Source organism: Solea solea, chromosome 10 (genome assembly GCF_958295425.1).
Source record: "Solea solea chromosome 10, fSolSol10.1, whole genome shotgun sequence".
In the NCBI taxonomy this organism is placed as follows: domain Eukaryota; kingdom Metazoa; phylum Chordata; class Actinopteri; order Pleuronectiformes; family Soleidae; genus Solea; species Solea solea.
The window spans coordinates 12,343,483-12,363,808 of record NC_081143.1 but is presented as its reverse complement, the minus strand read 5'-3'; the positions used below and the strand labels follow the sequence as shown (position 1 = coordinate 12,363,808).

General features: G+C 36.4%; 1 protein-coding gene across 1 annotated transcript in view; it reads left to right on the top strand.

The window, feature by feature from the left end:
• The window catches only part of LOC131466999 (slit homolog 1 protein-like), a 67,089-nt gene extending 62,123 nt beyond the window's left edge, over positions 1-4,966 (top strand). The window contains exon 38 of the mRNA XM_058640659.1: positions 49-4,966. Within this exon, the coding sequence (XP_058496642.1) occupies positions 49-317 (269 nt within the window). The 3' untranslated portion in view covers positions 318-4,966. The remainder of the gene's footprint in view (positions 1-48) is intronic.
• The last annotated feature ends 15,360 nt before the right edge of the window (positions 4,967-20,326 follow it).

Below are 20,326 nucleotides of genomic sequence, written 5' to 3'. Positions count from 1 at the left end.
TGATTGTCTGCTCTGTTTAACTGTGGCTCTCTGTGTGTCCACCGTCAGAGTCCCCGTGTGGAGCTGAGCCGGTAAGAGATTACCACCGACTGCAGCGCGGCACCGTCCTCTGCCAGACCTCCAAGACTTTCTCGTGGGTTGAATGTCGCGGTCGGTGCCAGGCGAGCAGCGGGCCGAGTGTCTCTGCCGCCGTCGCCCCCTGCTGTGCTCCCCTGAGGCTCCGACGTCGACGACTCACCTTCGATTGCGACGACGGGACCTCATTTATGCAGGACGTGGAGAAGCCTGTGGAATGTGGCTGCAAGGAGTGTGTGTAGCACTGTGGATGATGCACACACACACACACACGCACACCCTCTCCCGTTTATCCAAACACAACACACAACCAAGAGGTACACACACTGTCACTGACCAACAGACATTTTCAGTGTTAGTTTTATGTGTTCTTTGCACACAGACATGGTTTTGTACTGTAACACAGGTCTTCCCTTTTGAGACATGGAATCAACATTTCAACCTCATCATCATCATCATCATCTTCCTCGTCCTCGGCCGCTTCAGGAGAACCTGCCACTAACTACCTAACACCAGCTCATGATTAACACAGTGTGTGTGTGTGTGTGTGTGTTGAAAAGCCCTCACAGTCATAACAGCAAAGAGCGACGGGTCACAGGAAACAAATTGTTGCAAAGATTGTTGCACTCCTTGACATGTTATCTTGTAATCTGGAGGTTAGTGGTACATTCATATCGAACGCAAAGCAGTTTTTGACGTCGCTTTACTCCAGCGGTTACTCAAGTAAAAGAAGGCGACTCCTCGACACTAGAACTAACTAACGTTCATAGTTAGTTCTAGAGGCACAAACTGTCCTCCATTTCTGATACAACCTTGGGAATCTCAGCACCGACTGACTTTCACATCCCGCTCGCTCGAGTGCACGCGATGCCGTCTTTGCATCTTCACAGGATTCATGGCACATATTTGTTTTCACCTGATTCACTTAATGCATCTTTGCATTGAGCCTTGTACATAATCTAATTGCACAAACAGTTGGTGTTGTGTACACTGAATACACCATTACTTAACATAACCTTTAACAGCATAACCCTTCACAGACTCGTGGTGATCAAATTGGCAGCATGTTTTGTTTTGTTTTTGTTTTTGTTTTGGACAGAGACAGTAAAGTGCAGAGAGGAAACAGATTGAGGCTGAAGACTCTTTAATCGCTTTTTTGAATAATCCACAAAGTGACTGTTGATCACATGCCCGAAAAGTGTGAACAAGATCAACAATGTGTCGTAGTTCAGGCTGCATTTGAAGGCCGGACGTGTCACTGTCCTATTTTGAGTGCTCGTTTGAAAGCATCTGATTAATGTGTCCAATGCCAAGTAAAGAACAATCCAACACAGACACTTACTGACCCAAACTGTCCAGGACGAAGGTGAAGAGCTACAGTACAGTCACTGTTCATACAGTACGTTCAAGAAATACCATCTGTACCATGTCCACCTACAGCTCTGTTGTTGGTCAACAGCAGTGAATTATTGTATAAAGCTTTTATTTTTGTTCAGCCTTCATGATCTACATGGCCGACAAATGGCGCAGCCCCTGAATGAGACGAAGCTAATACAGTATGTCCACTACACTGATGATTGTTCAACAGACAGAGGTCAGGTGCTTTCATTTTAACAGAAGAGGCAGTTTCATGTGCTGACCTTTCAATAACCATCCATCCATGTACTACACTTATCCCATTTAAGGGTCATGGGTGGGTGCAGGGGCGACAGCTGACCCCATCCAGACATCACAGCTCTGACCTCACAATAACCGGGAAGGTGAAATCCTCAATCTGTCACCCACCTCAGAGCATTTTGTGAAATGGGAATGAACAGGAAGTGCTGATTAAAGACATTTCTACTTTGTGCTACTTTGACGCACTAATGTCTATACGGTCACACACAGAAAACACTGAAGGAATCATTTTTACTTTACTATTTAGAAGGGAATATTTTTCAGCAGCATAAACCTCACAGCATTTTTCCTGAATTAAATGCAATTGATTTGATCAACTTTAGGGTTTAGTTCATTTTAACTTAACTTCACTTGAAGCTCGGGTTTCTATTTAGTTTCTGAAAGATATTTTTAATCCTATTTGTTGAAATTCTCTTCACACTCTGATAGGAAAAATTAAAAAGAAAGTTGTCTATAGCCCTCAAAGGACTGTCAAAATTCTGGATTTGGTCCAGGGTATAAAGTTGAAACGAATATTACGTGACATCATAATATTCAAAGATACAAAACTGCAGTTTAGCTTGTGTCCTCCTGTCTAATGCGCCTTTATGCTTTTGAACTCAAATGGTGTTTTAAGGAAAGTCAAACATTGCGGTTATGATAGCTGGAGGTTAGCACGTTAGCGAGTCATGTAAAAGTGTAGTGTCCACAATTCATTGTTTTCCAACAGAGAATGACCTTGTGTGCTTCGGTGGTGGAGCTTGGATGAGAAGGTCCATGAGAGGAGGTGGAATGTATAGATTACATTTAGTCAGAATGTAGCTTGCTATTGCTAACCTTTCCACACATATTGACCCGAGCTTAAAGACTTATTTATGCTCCATGTTTTGTAAAGGAAATGGACGGGGCCTTCTGTCCCGATGCTCAACCTTCATTTGATCTGTTTTCCAATGCTTTCAGAAATGCGGACATTTGTACAAATGTGTGAGCTAGTAATTAAAGATACAAAAATTGATAACCCATGTTGGAAAAAAGCAAGACATCCAGTGTGTTGGGGCAGACCTCACAGGAGGGGGTGGCATGTATCGTTGCATATTGTACGATGCTATTGCTTACTTTTCCACACTCACTGACCAAAGCTTTTAATTGAAACCATGTGTTGAAACCAACAGGATGGATTTAGTCTGGATAGATCGGTGCATTGTTTAAAGTCAAATTAAACAAATGTTTCGGACCTTGTTTTTAAATGAACAGTGATCATCAGCGCCACCTGCTGCTGCAGTCACTAAGCAAACATTTAATACTCTAAAATAAAAAAAAGAAGAAGGACGTTTAGTGAGATGAGCTTTTGTTTCATTCCTGTAGCATTGCATGAAGACAGCCCAAAGGTCAATGATGATGGAGTTCAAGGGGGACAGCAGAGGTCATGGCAGGTGTCCTTTATCACTGTGTGTGTGTGTGTGTGTGTGTTCCAGGTGGGGACAAAAAGCAAGCATTTTAAGATGAAGACATGTTGTAGGGTTAAGGTTAAGGTTAGGGTTAAAGGTCAGTAGTCGTTATTAGTTAATAGTAAGCTTAGAGATAACCAGACCCCGGCAGATAACCAACAAATATCAGTTAGCATAAACAAAAAGGGCTGCTGTCAATATTTTTGTTGAATTTATTCTTACTGTCCAATTCCCAACTGTCTGCTGATGATGACAGAAGCTGCATGTGATTACGGTGGACGTTGTGATGTAGTGTCCACTCTGGGGTTAACCTGGCACATAGTCGCTAAAACATTCGGACTCACACTACAATGTTTTGTGTAAAGTAAATGGTCGTAACATTTGCAACCACTTGCAACACTGACAAAAACACTGATAATCAGGGTCCCACGCAGGGTTGTCTGTGATTCCATTGCGGCCACACCTGTGTCTTTGATGATGATACAGTATTATTGGGGGCCGCAGATACTGACTTTCTTTCTTAGACTTCAGGACGTGAACCGGATTTCAACAAATAAAATGAAACATGTTTCAGGAACAGATTACAGACCTGAGTGGTCCAGAATTAGTAATATGAAATGGTTTGACAAAAATAAGACTCCCCTCATTCAGCCCCCCTCCCTTTTCCTTTGCATACCAGAAAGGATTATGTTGTCAGCTGATGATGTTCCCATAGATACCAACGTTATAGACCACACTTTTCTTCATTAGGTTAAGCATCGGGCTCCTGTAGGTTTTTTTTTTTTTCCTGTTTTTTTCTCATCAGCTGTGGAAACAAAACGGCACAAGATGGTGTTATTGTTTAATATATTGTTAAAGCACGACTTTAGATCTAGTATGTACTGTGTAAAATGTTGAGATATTAAGGTGAGGAAGACCAACTATTATTATTATTTTCTTATATTTTAGAGCAAGTCTGCACTTATACAAACATGCTTATAGGTAGTATATTCATTTTTTTTGCCAACAAACCCTTCTAAAATGTATGCACTGGACCTTTAAAGAAAAATATTTCTCACAATGAACCACTGCTTTTTTTTCTTCTTGCTTTTTTTATGAATAAGAGACACAGATGTACTGTCAATGGTCCCGAGGAATTTGAAACAAAACAAAAGAAAACAAAAGAAAAGACTGGGGATAAAATCAAGACTCATGATGTGAATGACAGAAGTGTGTGTGTGTGACTGTCACTGTAAGATGTTCCAAACAAGATGGCGGGAAACACAAATGCCACAGGAAATGTAGCTTTTTATAGATGATGACGTGTAATTTGTACATGGAACTGATATAAACTGTGTGTAACATGAAGTTTTTAACATGTTTTTTAACCTTTGAGCTATTGTTCCTAACCAAGGCAAAGTGGTGTCATGAATCACATTTAAACTAATGTAGCTTTTATTATTATTATTATTATTATTATTATTATTATTATTAACATGACTGTAACTGCAATATATGTGTACACGCACAGTAACAGCCTAACAGATTGTAATATATATTATCATGAGCTTTACCGTGCTTTTCATTTTGGTCATAGTATATTTATATGTTGATGTTTTCTCTGTATAGAGTTTAGATCAATTTATTGTTTTCAGTTAGAAAACAGACAAAAAGAACTAAAAGTTTCCAAACATGTTTTTGTTTTTCAAAAAAGAAAAGAAAAAAAAAAGTTTGTGTTTCTGTTCATGTTGTTTCCTCTGAGTGGAAACAAGTAGTGCTTCTTTATATTTATTTAAATAAAGACCTGTTTCTCCTCTGACAGTGGCTCTTTCTTTCTTTCTTTCTTTCTTTTTCTCTCTTCAACCTTGACTCTGGCTCTGTTTCCCCTTGTTGTTGCTGCTCTGACCTTTGACCTCATTGTGTCACGATGGCCTAGTGTCGTTGTTGTGTTGATGTGTGATGGCAGCTCATGGAGACTGAGAAGACAGTCGTGTGTGTGTGTGTGTGTGTGTGTGTGTGTCTCACTGTGGATGGAGAGATGGAAGGCCAGTTTGTTTTTTAAAACAAGAGCAGAGGAAAGACAGGACAAAGTAAGAAAGGGTGGTATAAGACGGATGGACAGATGGAGAGAAAGAGGGATGTCCCTAAGGAAGGGAGGGGATGATATTGGGGGAGGGGGGGTGCACACCACTCAGAGACTGAAGCCGTTTAATGAAACAGTGATTTATTCATTCCCTCATGACCATAAAACATAATATATACCCCTCCGCCCCCAACACACACACACCACCTCCACCGCCACCTCTGCAACCCGTCCACCACCCCCTCAACCTTACTTCACTGCCATCTCTACCCCTCCCCCTCCTTCTCTTCTCCTTTCCTTCTTTCTCTTCTCCTCCTCTCATTCCCTTTCTTTCCTCTCGTTCTGTCTCTCTTCATGTCTTCAAAGGAGGATAAAAATCACGGCTGCGACACCTTCCCAACCCCCAATTCCAATAAAAGCTTCCACATCTTCTCACAGTGATGATCTGCTGCTGCTGCTGCTGCTGCACACAAAGGACCAAACACACACACACACACACACTCCATTGCCTCCCTTTAATTTGGACATGTTAAATAAAGCCGTATCCCTAACGTTAACCATAGCCAGCGAATGTCTAACCCTAACCTGAACCTAACTACAATTCAAACTAAAGCAGTTCCTCAAAAATGATGTTCTGTTTAATTAGGAGCTGCCAGAAAAGATCCCGAGGAGGTGATAAATACAAGAACACACACACTATTGACAAAGATGGTAAATCTACTTGATCACATACTGTATACAGACTTTAAAATGTAGGTACATGTATACACAAAATGGCTTCTGTGGGCTAAAGTGTCAAGTCTTTATTATTGTGACGTCCACCTTACAGCTGAAAACAGCAGGACTAAACCCTTTTAAACCTAAATGGAGTAGAACCATAATTACTGTCATTGGTAACACCTATGTGTAATATTAGCTGCTGTGAAAAACCTCTATTAAGATGAGAGCATTCAAGATACGCTTGAGTATTACATGCACATTATACACTGGAAGGGTGTTGCTGTAATGTAAATGTAAGACTCACTGCAATCACATGACTCCACTCGACATTTATTATTTTTTAATATCACTTTGCATCAGCAAGGAATGTACTGCACACGCAATCATATATTAGCATTAGCACAAAAATGAATTTCATTTCTTCAAATGTATACAAAGGATGAGAAGACGGCGGCCTGTGACACACACACACACACACACACACACAGTTTGCCACTGGCTTCCTGTTTCCTCTCCTTATCTCCTTTTATTTCCTCCTTTTCTCTCACCTCTGTCCTCATCTTGACATCGCTCCATCATTTTCCTGCTTTTTCTTTCCGTTCTTTTTTTCTTTTCTTCCGCAGCCTCTTCAACTATTTATTCCTCATCCCTCGTGACGCTTCATTTCTTTTACCTTTTACATTTCGAGTAAACTTTTTTTCTTGCTCATTCATTCTGTTTTCATGTTCTCTTGTTTATTTCTTTTTCTTTACCCTTGCAGTTCTTCTTCATCCCTCCTTTTACCTCCCTCTTTTTCTCACGGTCATCACCCACTTTTCTTTGTCCATCTCTTCTCCTCATCACCTTCTTCTTTACTTTACTTTACTTTAATTTTCCCTCATCTCCTCCTCTTCCTCAGCCCTCTCACACACACACTCCATCTTTTAGTTTCCTCTCCATCACCTTTCCTTCACTTTTGCTCCGGTTTGTTCATATTTTTTCCTTTGTCATCCGTCCTCTACACCGTTGTCTTTGTTCACTCGCCTCCTCGTCCTGCTGCTTTACCTCCCCCATTCACACACACACACACACACACACATGCACCTTTTTCCTTCCCTTCTCTCCTCTCATGCAGGTTTTTTTTTTTTTTTGCCGTAGAGCAGATGTCCTTTTATTGATATGATCATGGTTAGTGGTCTCCAGGTGCTCATTGGATCCACTGTATAACATCACACACACACGCACACACACACACACACACACCCTGCAGCTACTGCATCTCTTGGATACGTTGGGCAGGAAAGAAAGGAAAAAGCAGAGGATGAAGCAGAGGGAGGTGGAGGTTGTGATGGAGGCCCACAAAAAATCTGAAAAATGAGATGGAGAAAGAGGGAAGATGGAAGGAGGAGAAAAGAAGTTCAGAGAAGGAGGCTGGGGGATGAGTGGCAGAGATAAAGAGGGATGGGGGCGGGGACTGACGTAGCCGCAGGCAAACAGAATATTTCAGGAGACTGCCAAAAGAAGTCGAAACTACCAAGGTGACCTGGGAGGAGTTCCTGCTTGAGAAAAAGAAAAGGAGACGAAAGAATAAATGAAGAAGGTCGACATCAGTCCCCTAAAGAAGATATTTCCAATATTTTCATTTGAATTTGACCTTGTTGAACACTTGCATTGAGAATGTTGCCTTTATTTTGATTGTGTCATGATGACATTGCAGAGAAGCAGTGACATCACTGTCACCCAAGGGTCTCCGAGGCTGCAGCATCACAAAAGCTTTTCATAACTTTTTTTTTTTTTTAAAGATTCCTTTAGGACAGTTTAGGGAGGTCATGATATATATACACACATATATGTGTGTATATACGTATACGTGTGTATACATATACACATTTCTCAATATTTTAGCTGTAAAACAAGACATCTATCCATCCAAATTTTCACCATATCAGTAGTGAACATTGAGCAAAATGAATCTTTAATTTTCTTCATATTTAATCGAGAATGTATGCTGTGGGCCACATAATAAAAATTAAAATTTTAACTTATAAAAAAAAAAAGATGAACAGAAAATGTCTTTCAAAAGGGTCAAAGTTCAAAAGAGCAGATGCTTGAGCACTATCCCGTCTGGTGTTAAAAACATAACCACACAGAAAAACTTCAAAAATATCTATCATCATTTAATTAGTGCCTGACGCTGCAAGGCATACGAGTGAGAACCTAGAGTTACATACCAAACTACGTCATTTTTGTCTCATTTTGGACGACATACTATACTATGAAACTTTTTGTCACATTTTGGACCACATACTGACAAAATGTCATACTAAACTATGACATTTTTGTCAAATTTTGGGCGACATACTGAACTATGACTTTCTTGTCTCGGGCCACACGGAGGTGTAGTAGTTAGCACTCTCGCCTTGCAGCGAGAAAACCCGGGTTCGAGCCCCGGTTGGAACAAGGGCCTTTCTGCATGGAGTTTGCATGTTCTCTCCGGGATCTCCGGCTTCCTCCCACAGTCCAAAAACATGCAATGTGGGGATAGGTAAATTGGACACTCTAAATTGACCATAGGAGTGAGTGTGAGAGTGAATGGTTGTTTGTCTCTATCTGTGTGTGGCCCTGCGATGGACTGGCGAACTGTCCAGGGTGTACCCTGCCTATCGCCTGATGTAGCTGAGATTGGCACAGCACCCCCCGTGACCCTCTGGTGGAGGATAAAGCGGTAGATGATGACTGACTGACTGACTGACTATACTATGACTTTTTTGACTGATTTTGGACGACATACTATACTATGACTTTTTTCACTGATGTTGGACGACATGCTATACTATACATTTTTTGTCTCATTTTGGACGACATACTATACTATGACTTTTTTGTCTTATTTTGGACAACATACTAAACTATGAAATTTTTGTCAAATTTTGGACTGCATACTAAACTATGACTTTTTTGACTGATTTTGGACGACATACTATACTATGACTTTTTTGACTGATTTTGGACGACATACTATACTATGACTTTTTTGTCTCATTTTGGACGACATACTATACTATGACATTTTTGTCAAATTTTGGATGACATACTAAACTATGACTTTCCTGTCTCATTTTGGACGACATACTATACTATGACTTTTTTGACTGATTTTGGACGACATACTATACTATGACTTTTTTGACTGATTTTGGACGACATACTATACTATGACTTTTTTGACTGATTTTGGACGACATACTATACTATGACTTTTTTTTTCACATTATGGACGACATACTAAACTATGACATTTTGGTGACTCTTTGGACGACATACTAAACTATGACATTTTTGTCAAATTTTGGACGACATACTAAACTATGACTTTTTTGACTGATTTTGGACGACATACTATACTATGACTTTTTTGACTGATTTTGGACGACATACTATACTATGACTTTTTACACTGATGTTGGACGACATACTTTACTGTGACTTTTTTGTCTCATTTTGGACGACATACAATACTATGACTTTTTTGACTGATTTTGGACGACATACTATACTAAACTTTTTTCACTGATGTTGGACGACATACTTTATTTACTATGACTTTTTTGTCTCATTTTGGACGACATACAATACTATGACTTTTTTGTCTTATTTTGGACAACATACTAAACTATGACATTTTTGTCAAATTTTGGATGACATACTAAACTATGACATTTTGGTGACTCTTTGGACGACATACTATACTATGACTTTTTTCACTGATGTTGGACGACATACTTTACTATGACTTTTTTGTCTCATTTTGGACAACATACTATACGATGAATTTTTTGACTCATTTTGGACAACATACTATACTATGACATTTTTGTCAAATTTTGGACAACATACTAAACTATTACTTTTTTGTCTCATTTTGGACGACATACTAAACTATGACTTTTTTGACTGTTTTTGGACGACATACTATACTATGACTTTTTTGACTGATTTTGGACAACATACTATACTATGACTTTTTTTCTCATTTTGGACGACATACTATACTATGACTTTTTTGACTGATTTTGGACGACATACTATACTATGACTTTTTTCACTGATGTTGGACGACATACTATACTATAACTTTTTTGTCTCATTTTGGACGACATACTATACTATGACTTTTTTGTCTTATTTTGGACAAAATACTAAACTATGAAATTTTTGTCAAATTTTGGACTGCATACTAAACTATGACTTTTTTGACTGATTTTGGACGACATACTATACTATGACTTTTTTGACTGATTTTGGACGACATACTATACTATGACTTTTTTGACTGATTTTGGACGACATACTATACTATGACTTTTTGACTGATTTTGGACGACATACTATACTATGACTTTTTTTTTTCACATTATGGACGACATACTAAACTATGACATTTTGGTGACTCTTTGGACGACATACTAAACTATGACATTTTTGTCAAATTTTGGACGACATACTAAACTATGACTTTTTTGACTGATTTTGGACGACATACTATACTCTGACTTTTTTCACTGATGTTGGACGACATACTTTACTGTGACTTTTTTGTCTCATTTTGGACGACATACAATACTATGACTTTTTTGACTGATTTTGGACGACCTACTATACTATGACTTTTTTCACTGATGTTGGACGACATACTTTACTATGACTTTTTTGTCTCATTTTGGACGACATACAATACTATGACTTTTTTGTCTTATTTTGGACAACATACTAAACTATGACATTTTTGTCAAATTTTGGATGACATACTAAACTATGATATTTTGGTGAGTTTTTGGACGACATACTATAGTATGACTTTTTTGTCACATTTTGGACGACATACTATACTATGACTTTTTTCACTGATGTTGGACGACATACTTTACTATGACTTTTTTGTCTCATTTTGGACGACATACTATAGTATGACTTTTTTGTCTCATTTTTAAAGACATACTAAACTATGAATTTTTTGACTGATTTTGGACAACATACTAAACTATGACTTTTTTGACTGATTTTGGACGACATACTATACTATGACTTTTTTGTCACATTATGGACGACATACTATACTATGACTTTTTTGTCACATTATGGACGACATACTAAACTATGACATTTTGGTGACTCTTTGGACGACATACTAAACTATGACATTTTTGTCAAATTTTGGACTGCATACTAAACTATGACTTTTTTTGACTGATTTTGGACGACATACTATACTATGACTTTTTTCACTGATGTTGGACGACATACTTTACTGTGACTTTTTTGTCTCATTTTGGACGACATACAATACTATGACTTTTTTGACTGATTTTGGACGACATACTATACTATGACTTTTTTCACTGATGTTGGACGACATACTTTACTATGACTTTTTTGTCTCATTTTGGACGACATACAATACTATGACTTTTTTGTCTTATTTTGGACAACATACTAAATTATGACATTTTTGTCAAATTTTGGATGACATACTAAACTATGACATTTTGGTGACTTTTTGGACGACATACTATAGTATGACTTTTTTGTCACATTTTGGACGACATACTATACTATGACTTTTTTCACTGATGTTGGACGACATACTTTACTATGACTTTTTTGTCTCATTTTGGACGACATACTATAGTATGACTTTTTTGTCTCATTTTTAAAGACATACTAAACTATGAATTTTTTGACTCATTTTGGACAACATACCAAACTATGACTTTTTTGACTCATTTTGGACGACATACTATACAATGACTTTTTTGTCACATTATGGACGACATACTATACTATGACTTTTTTGTCACATTATGGACGACATACTAAACTATAACATTTTGGTGACTCTTTGGACGACATACTAAACTATGACATTTTTGTCAAATTTTGGACTGCATACTAAACTATGACTTTTTTGACTGATTTTGGACGACATACTATACTATGACTTTTTTGACTGATTTTGGACGACATACTATACTATGACTTTTTTGTCTCATTTTGGACGACATACTATACTATGAATTTTTTGACTCATTTTGGACAACATACTATACTATGACATTTTTGTCAAATTTTGGACGACATACTAAACTATGACTTTTTTGACTGATTTTGGACGACATACTATACTATGATTTTTTTGTCTTATTTTGGACAACATACTAAACTATGAAATTTTTGTCAAATTTTGGACTGCATACTAAACTATGACTTTTTTGACTGATTTTGGACGACATACTATACTATGACTTTTTTGACTGATTTTGGACGACATACTATACTATGACTTTTTTGTCTCATTTTGGACGACATACTATATACTATGACATTTTTGTCAAATTTTGGATGACATACTAAACTATGACTTTTTTGTCTCATTTTGGACGACATACTATACTATGACTTTTTTGACTGATTTTGGACGACATACTATACTATGACTTTTTTGACTGATTTTGGACGACATACTATACTATGACTTTTTTGACTGATTTTGGACGACATACTATACTATGACTTTTTTTTTCACATTATGGACGACATACTAAACTATGACATTTTGGTGACTCTTTGGACGACATACTAAACTATGACATTTTTGTCAAATTTTGGACGACATACTAAACTATGACTTTTTTGTCTCATTTTGGACGACATACTATACTATGACTTTTTTGACTGATTTTGGACGACATACTATACTATGACTTTTTTGACTGATTTTGGACGACATACTATACTATGACTTTTTTGACTGATTTTGGACGACATACTATACTATGACTTTTTTTTTCACATTATGGACGACATACTAAACTATGACATTTTGGTGACTCTTTGGACGACATACTAAACTATGACATTTTTGTCAAATTTTGGACGACATACTAAACTATGACTTTTTTGACTGATTTTGGACGACATACTATACTATGACATTTTGGTGACTCTTTGGACGACATACTATACTATGACTTTTTTCACTGATGTTGGACGACATACTTTACTATGACTTTTTTGTCTCATTTTGGACGACATACTATAGTATGACTTTTTTGTCTCATTTTTTAAGACATACTAAACTATGAATTTTTTGACTCATTTTGGACAACATACTAAACTATGACTTTTTTGACTCATTTTGGACGACATACTATACTATGACTTTTTTGTCACATTATGGACGACATACTATACTATGACTTTTTTGTCACATTATGGACGACATACTAAACTATGACATTTTGGTGACTCTTTGGACGACATACTAAACTATGACATTTTTGTCAAATTTTGGACTGCATACTAAACTATGACTTTTTTGACTGATTTTGGACGACATACTAAACTATGACTTTTTTGACTGATTTTGGACGACATACTATACTATGACTTTTTTCACTGATGTTGGACAATATACTATCCTGTGACTTTTTTGTCTCATTTTGGAAGACATACTCTTCTATGACATTTTTGTCAAATTTTGGAAGACATACTATACTATGACATTTTTGTCAAATTTTGGACGACATACTAAACTATGACTTTTTTGTTTCATTTTGGACAACATACTAAACTATGACTTTTTGACTGATTTTGGACGACATACTATAGTATGACTTTTTTGTCTCATTTTGGACTACATACTATAGTATAACTTCTTTGTCTCATTTTTAAAGACATACTAAACTAGGACTTTTTGACTGATTTTGGACGACATACTAAACTATGACCTTTTTGACTGATTTTGGACGACATACTATAATATGAGTTTTTTCACTGATGTTGGACGACATACTATAGTATGACTTTTTTGTCACATTTTGGACGACATACTATAGTATGACTTTTTTGACTGATTTTGGACAACATACTAAACTATGACAATTTTGTCAAATTATGGACGACATACTAAACTAGGACTTTTTGACTGATTTTGGACGACATACTAAACTATGACCTTTTTGACTGATTTTGGACGACATACTATAATATGACTTTTTTCACTGATGTTGGACGACATACTATAGTATGAATTTTTTGACTCATTTTGGACAACATACTAAACTATGACTTTTTTGACTGATTTTGGACAACATACTAAACTATGACAATTTTGTCAAATTATGGACGACATACTAAACTATGACTTTTTTGTCAAATTTTGGACCACAAATAAACTATGACATTTTTGTCAAATTTTGGACGACATACTAAACTATGACATTTTGGTGGCTTTTTGGACGACTAATAAACTATGAAATTTTTGTCAAATTTTGGATGACATACTAAACTATGACATTTTGGTGGCTTTTTGGACGACATACTAAACTATGAAATTTTTGTCGAATTTTGGAAGACATACTAAACTATGACTTTTTTGTCTCATTTTGGACAACATACTAAACTATGACTTTTTTGACAGATTTTGGACGACATACTATGGTATGACTTTTTTGTCTCATTTTGGACTATATACTATAGTATGACTTTTTTGTCTCATTTTTAAAGACATACTAAACTATGACTTTTTGACAGATTTTGAACGACATACTAAACTATGACTTTTTTGACTGATTTTGGACAACATACTGAACTATGACATTTTTGTCAAAATTTGGACGAGATACTAAACTAGGACATTTTGGTGACTTGTTGGACGACATACTAAACTATGACATTTTTGTAAAATTTTGGACAACATACTAAACTATGACAATTTTGTCAAATTATGGACAACATACTAAACTATGACATTTTTGTCAAATTTTGGATGACATACTAAACTATGACATTTTGGTGGCTTTTTGGACGACTAATAAACTATGACATTTTTGTCAAATTTTGGATGACATACTAAACTATGACATTTTGGTGGCTTTTTGGACGACATACTAAACTATGAATTTTTGTCGAATTTTGGAAGACATACTAAACTATGACTTTTTTGTCTCATTTTGGACAACATACTAAACTATGATATTTTTGTCAAACTTTGGACGACATACTAAACTAAAACATTTTGGTGGCTTTTTGGACGACATACTAAACTATGAAATTTTTGTCAAATTTTGGACGACATACTAAACTATAACATTTTGGTGACTTTTTGGACGACATACTAAACTATGACATTTTTGTTGCATTTTGGACAACATACTAAACTATAACATTTTTGTCAAATTTTGGGCGACATAATAAACTATGACATTTTTGTCAAATTTTGGAAGACATACTAAACAATGACATTTTGGTGACTTTTTGGACGACAAACTAAACTATGACATCTTGGTCAAATTTTGGACCACATACTAAACTATGACATTTTTGTCAAATGTTGGACTACATAATAAACTATGACATTTTTGTCAAAATTTGGACGACATACTAAACTATGACTTTTTGAGTGATTTTGGATGACATACTAAACTATGACATTTTTGTCAAAATTTGGACGAGATACTAAACTATGACATTTTGGTGACTTTTTGGACGACATACTAAACTATGACATTTTTGTCAAATTTTGGACAAAATACTAAACTATGACAATTTTGTCAAATTATGGACGACATACTAAACTATGAAATTTTTGTCAAATTTTGGACGACATACTATAGTATGACTTTTTTGTCTCATTTTTAAAGACATACTAAACTATGACTTTTTTGACTCATTTTGGACGACATACTAAACTATGACTTTTTTGACTGATTTTGGACGGTATACTAAACTATGACATTTTTGTCAAAATTTGGATGAGATACTAAACTATGACATTTTGGTGGCTTTTTGGACGACATACTAAACTTTGAAATTTTTGTCAAATTTTGGACGACATACTAAACTATGACATTTTGGTGACATTTTGGATGACATACTAAACTATGACATCTTTGTCAAATTTTGGACCACATACTAAACTATGACATTTTTGACGAATTTTGTAAGACATGCTAAACTATGACATTTTGTTGTCTTTTTGGATGACATACTAAACTATGACATTTTTGTCAAATTTTGGGCGACATAATAAACTATGACATTTTTGTCAAATTTTGGAAGACATACTAAACAATGACATTTTGGTGACTTTTTGGACGACAAACTAAACTATGACATCTTTGTCAAATTTTGGACCACATACTAAACTATGACATTTTGTCAAATGTTGGACGACATACTAAACTATGACATTTTTGTCAAAATTTGGACGACATACTAAACTATGACTTTTTTGACTGATTTTGGACGACATACTAAACTATGAAATTTTTGTCAAATTTTGGACGAGATACTAAACTATGACATTTTGGTGACTTTTTGGATGACATACTAAACTATGACAATTTGACAAATTTTGGACGAGATACTAAACTATGACATTTTGGTGACTTTTTGGATGACATACTAAACTATGACAATTTGACAAATTTTGGACGACATACTAAACTATGACATTTTGGTGGCTTTTTGGACGACATACTAAACTATGACATTTTTGTCGCATTTTGGAAGACATACTATACTATGACATTTTTATCAAAATTTGGACGACATACTAAACTATGACATTTTGGTGGCTTTTTGGACGACATGCTAAACTACGAATTTTTTGTCAAATTTTGGACGACATACTAAACTATGACATTTTGGTGGCTTTTTGGATGACATACTATACTATGACATTTTTGTCAAATTTTGGACAACATACTATAATATAACTTTTATGTCTCATTTTGGACGACATACTATACAGTGACATTTTTCACTGATGTTGGACGACATACTATACTATGACTTTTTTGTCTCATTTTGGAGACATACTATACTATGACTTTTTTGTCACATTTTGGACAACATACTATACTATGAATTTTTTCACTGATGTTGGACGACATACTATACTATGACTTTTTTGTCTCAATTTTGGACGACATACTAAACTATGACATTTTGGTGACTTTTTGGACGACATACTATACTATGACTTTTTGTCTCATTTTTAAAGACATACTGAACTATGATAATTTTGTCTCCTTTCTAAAGACATACTAAACTATAACAATTTTGTCGCATTTTGGACGACATACTAAACTATGACATTTTGTTTTTTTTGACAACATACTAAACTATGACATTTTGGTGGCTTTTCAGACGACATACTACTAAACTATGACATTTTGGTGGCTTTTTGGACGACATACAATACTATGACATTTTCGTCAAATTTTGGATGACATACTAAATTATGACATTTAGTTTTTTTTGGACGACATACTAAACTATGACATTTTGGTGACTTTTTGGACAACATATTAAACTATGACATTTTGGTGACTTTTTGGACGACATACTACTAAACCATGATATTTTGGTGACTTTTTGGACGACATACTACTAAACCATGATATTTTGGTGACTTTTTGGACGACATACTGAACTATGACATTTTGTTTTTTTTGACAAAATACTAAACTATGACATTTTGGTGGCTTTTCAGACGACATACTACTAAACTATGACATTTTGGTGGCTTTTTGGACGACATACAATACTATGACATTTTCGTCAAAATTTTGGATGACATACTAAATTATGACATTTTGTTTTTTTTGGACGACATACTAAACTATGACATTTTGGTGACTTTTTGGACAACATATTAAACTATGACATTTTGGTGACTTTTTGGACGACATACTGAACTATGACATTTTTGTCAAATTTTGGACAACATACTAAACTATAACAATTTTGTTGCATTTTGGACGACATACTAAACTATAACAATTTTGTTGCATTTTGGACGACATACTAAACTATGACATTTTTGTCATATTTTGGACGACATACTAAACTATGACATTTTTGTCACATTTCAGACGACATACTAAACTATGACATTTTGTGACTTTTTGGACATGTCTTATGAGTTGGTCTCTTTTAAAGGGTGATTCCAACAAATTATCACTTTGTCTAAATACTTCAAGTTTTTAAGATTCAATCCACCCAAATGTTACGTCTTTATCAGCAAACCTGCAACCGACGACATTGGCAGCAAGAATATCAGGCACGCACGAAATTTCGCCACGGAATTTTCTAGTAACATTTCAATCTTTGTTTAATTCAGTTTGAACTTTTTGAAGCAGGTGACCTCCTGTGTCTGAGTAACAGGATGACAGGCAGGTTTTTTAATGTGTGCTTTATAGAAACATGTAGAAAGTTTAAAGTGTTTCAGACGAGGCATTAAAGTATGTTTTTTAAAACAGGGGTGACCCATCAGCTGAAAAGAAAATCGCAAACACTTTTAAAGCAGTAGGTTGTGGGTGTACTGTTGCTAAACGCAGCTCAGACAGGCCTGCTGAGAGGACGGCATGGGGCTGGCACTGAGTCTTAATTGAATGGAGCTGATGTGGTTCCATTAATCAGTAATGGGGAGCCTTGCTGGGCACAGCCACCACACACCACAGCAGGAGGGGCTTCTGATGGAGCCTGTGACATTTTCACAGCAGTCACTGTGTGTATGAGGAGGGAGACCTGTTTGTGTCTCAGGAGTAAAGGTTGGAAGGAGGGAAACATTTTATATCACATGTTTGCTATTCTTTTTCTTATTCAGCTGATGTTTCCGTCCTGAGTAGGGCTGGAACTCAGTAGTTGGAAGACACAATGGTAGCCATTAAAGCGTTTTATCACAAGGCTGTTGCTGCCACTTCTGCACTTTTCCCTCCATTATCTAACAGTGAGAAAAGCAGCTGTGGCAAACTAGAGACAAAATATCTGCTTCTTCTCTGCTTTTGTCCACAAGCCAGGTATGCAGGAAAAAAGCCGCAAATATCTTCTGAAAATACTTTGTGCCTGTTTTCTGCAAATGGTAAGAAATGTTACATGACATTAAAAAAGACTGTCCTCTGCATGTTTTTGGACTGTGGGAGGAAACCGGAGAACAATCACATACACAGGGAGAACATGCAAACTCCATGCAGAAAGGCCTTTGGTTGGACTGGGTCTCAAACCCAGGACTTTGAGGGTGCATTCACACCTGTCCTTCTAAACCGAATCCTAGATCGTTTGCTTGGAAAGTCCAGTTCATTTCAATGCGCTACTGAACTCTGATCCGCACCAAAGAAGCAAACTCTGGTCCGCCTAAAAGGTCTTGGTTCGCTTCAAGTGAACCAAACGCAGGAAGCGGACTACAACGCAGGGCATTGTGGGTAAACACAACCAGAACATACGTGCGTGTAGAACGGTAGCCGGGAGAAATGTCTGAGCCAATTGTTACAGCTAATATGTGTCGTATTGGTTCATATAAAACAAAATAAAAAATTTAATGCAGCTCCATGTTTTGCTTTTATGTGGAGTCCTGCATTAACCAACAGATGAGCGTGTTTTCTTGTTCACCGCTGTCTCCCCTTCTCCTTCAGTAATTCTTGATGCAGCGCCACCTCAGGCCAGGAAGGGAATACGCTACTCACAAGGTTCGGTTTGTTCAATTGAGCCAAGTCCCCAAGTCTATCAGAGACTATTAGGTTTGAATACCACTGAATGCCACTATACCTCTGTGTGGCCCTCAACTTCATCATCATCAAAATTACAATAATAATCTCAAACTGAGATCTGCTGCTTGGTTCTAACACTCACTATTGTTACAAAGCATCACCTCCTCAAACTCCTACTCACATGACACTATCAAACACTTTGGCATAAAATTAACATCCTATAAGTTTATTGTTGTTGAGGATTGTAATACTGGAAAAAACAACAAGGACACAATTTTCTCCTTGCCTTTTGCACCTGGGGCATCCAGTGGTTAAAACAGTGTCATGCTGATGTGCATGTACATACGTATGTAAATATTTAGTTCAGGAATATAACACTTACACATACAGATACAAGATTGTCTCAGTTGTGACAATTCAATACTATGACTATAGCTCCATTAATTAACTTATTTTAATTAATTGTTCCTTTTTTTAATTGAATTTGCCCCCAAATCAAACACGTGCACTAAGACTGGACGCGTAGCGTAGAGTGCTGGATGTAAACACACAGAAACACACAAGGCAAGAAGCTATTTCAATATGCGTTTAATCTAGAAAAGAGTGGATGAATGAAAAAAGAGGTCAGACCTCCAGAGGAGAGCTGAGCCTCCTAATATTCAATGCCTTTGTGCTCAAATTCACTCAGATACAGACCACGTGAGCTGCCATATATGTGCAAATGAGCCCACAATGAAACCACACACACACACACACACACATACACACATATACCATATATACGATACATACAGTATCTAAAGAGGGAGCCCTTTTGGAGCCTTAGGCACAGT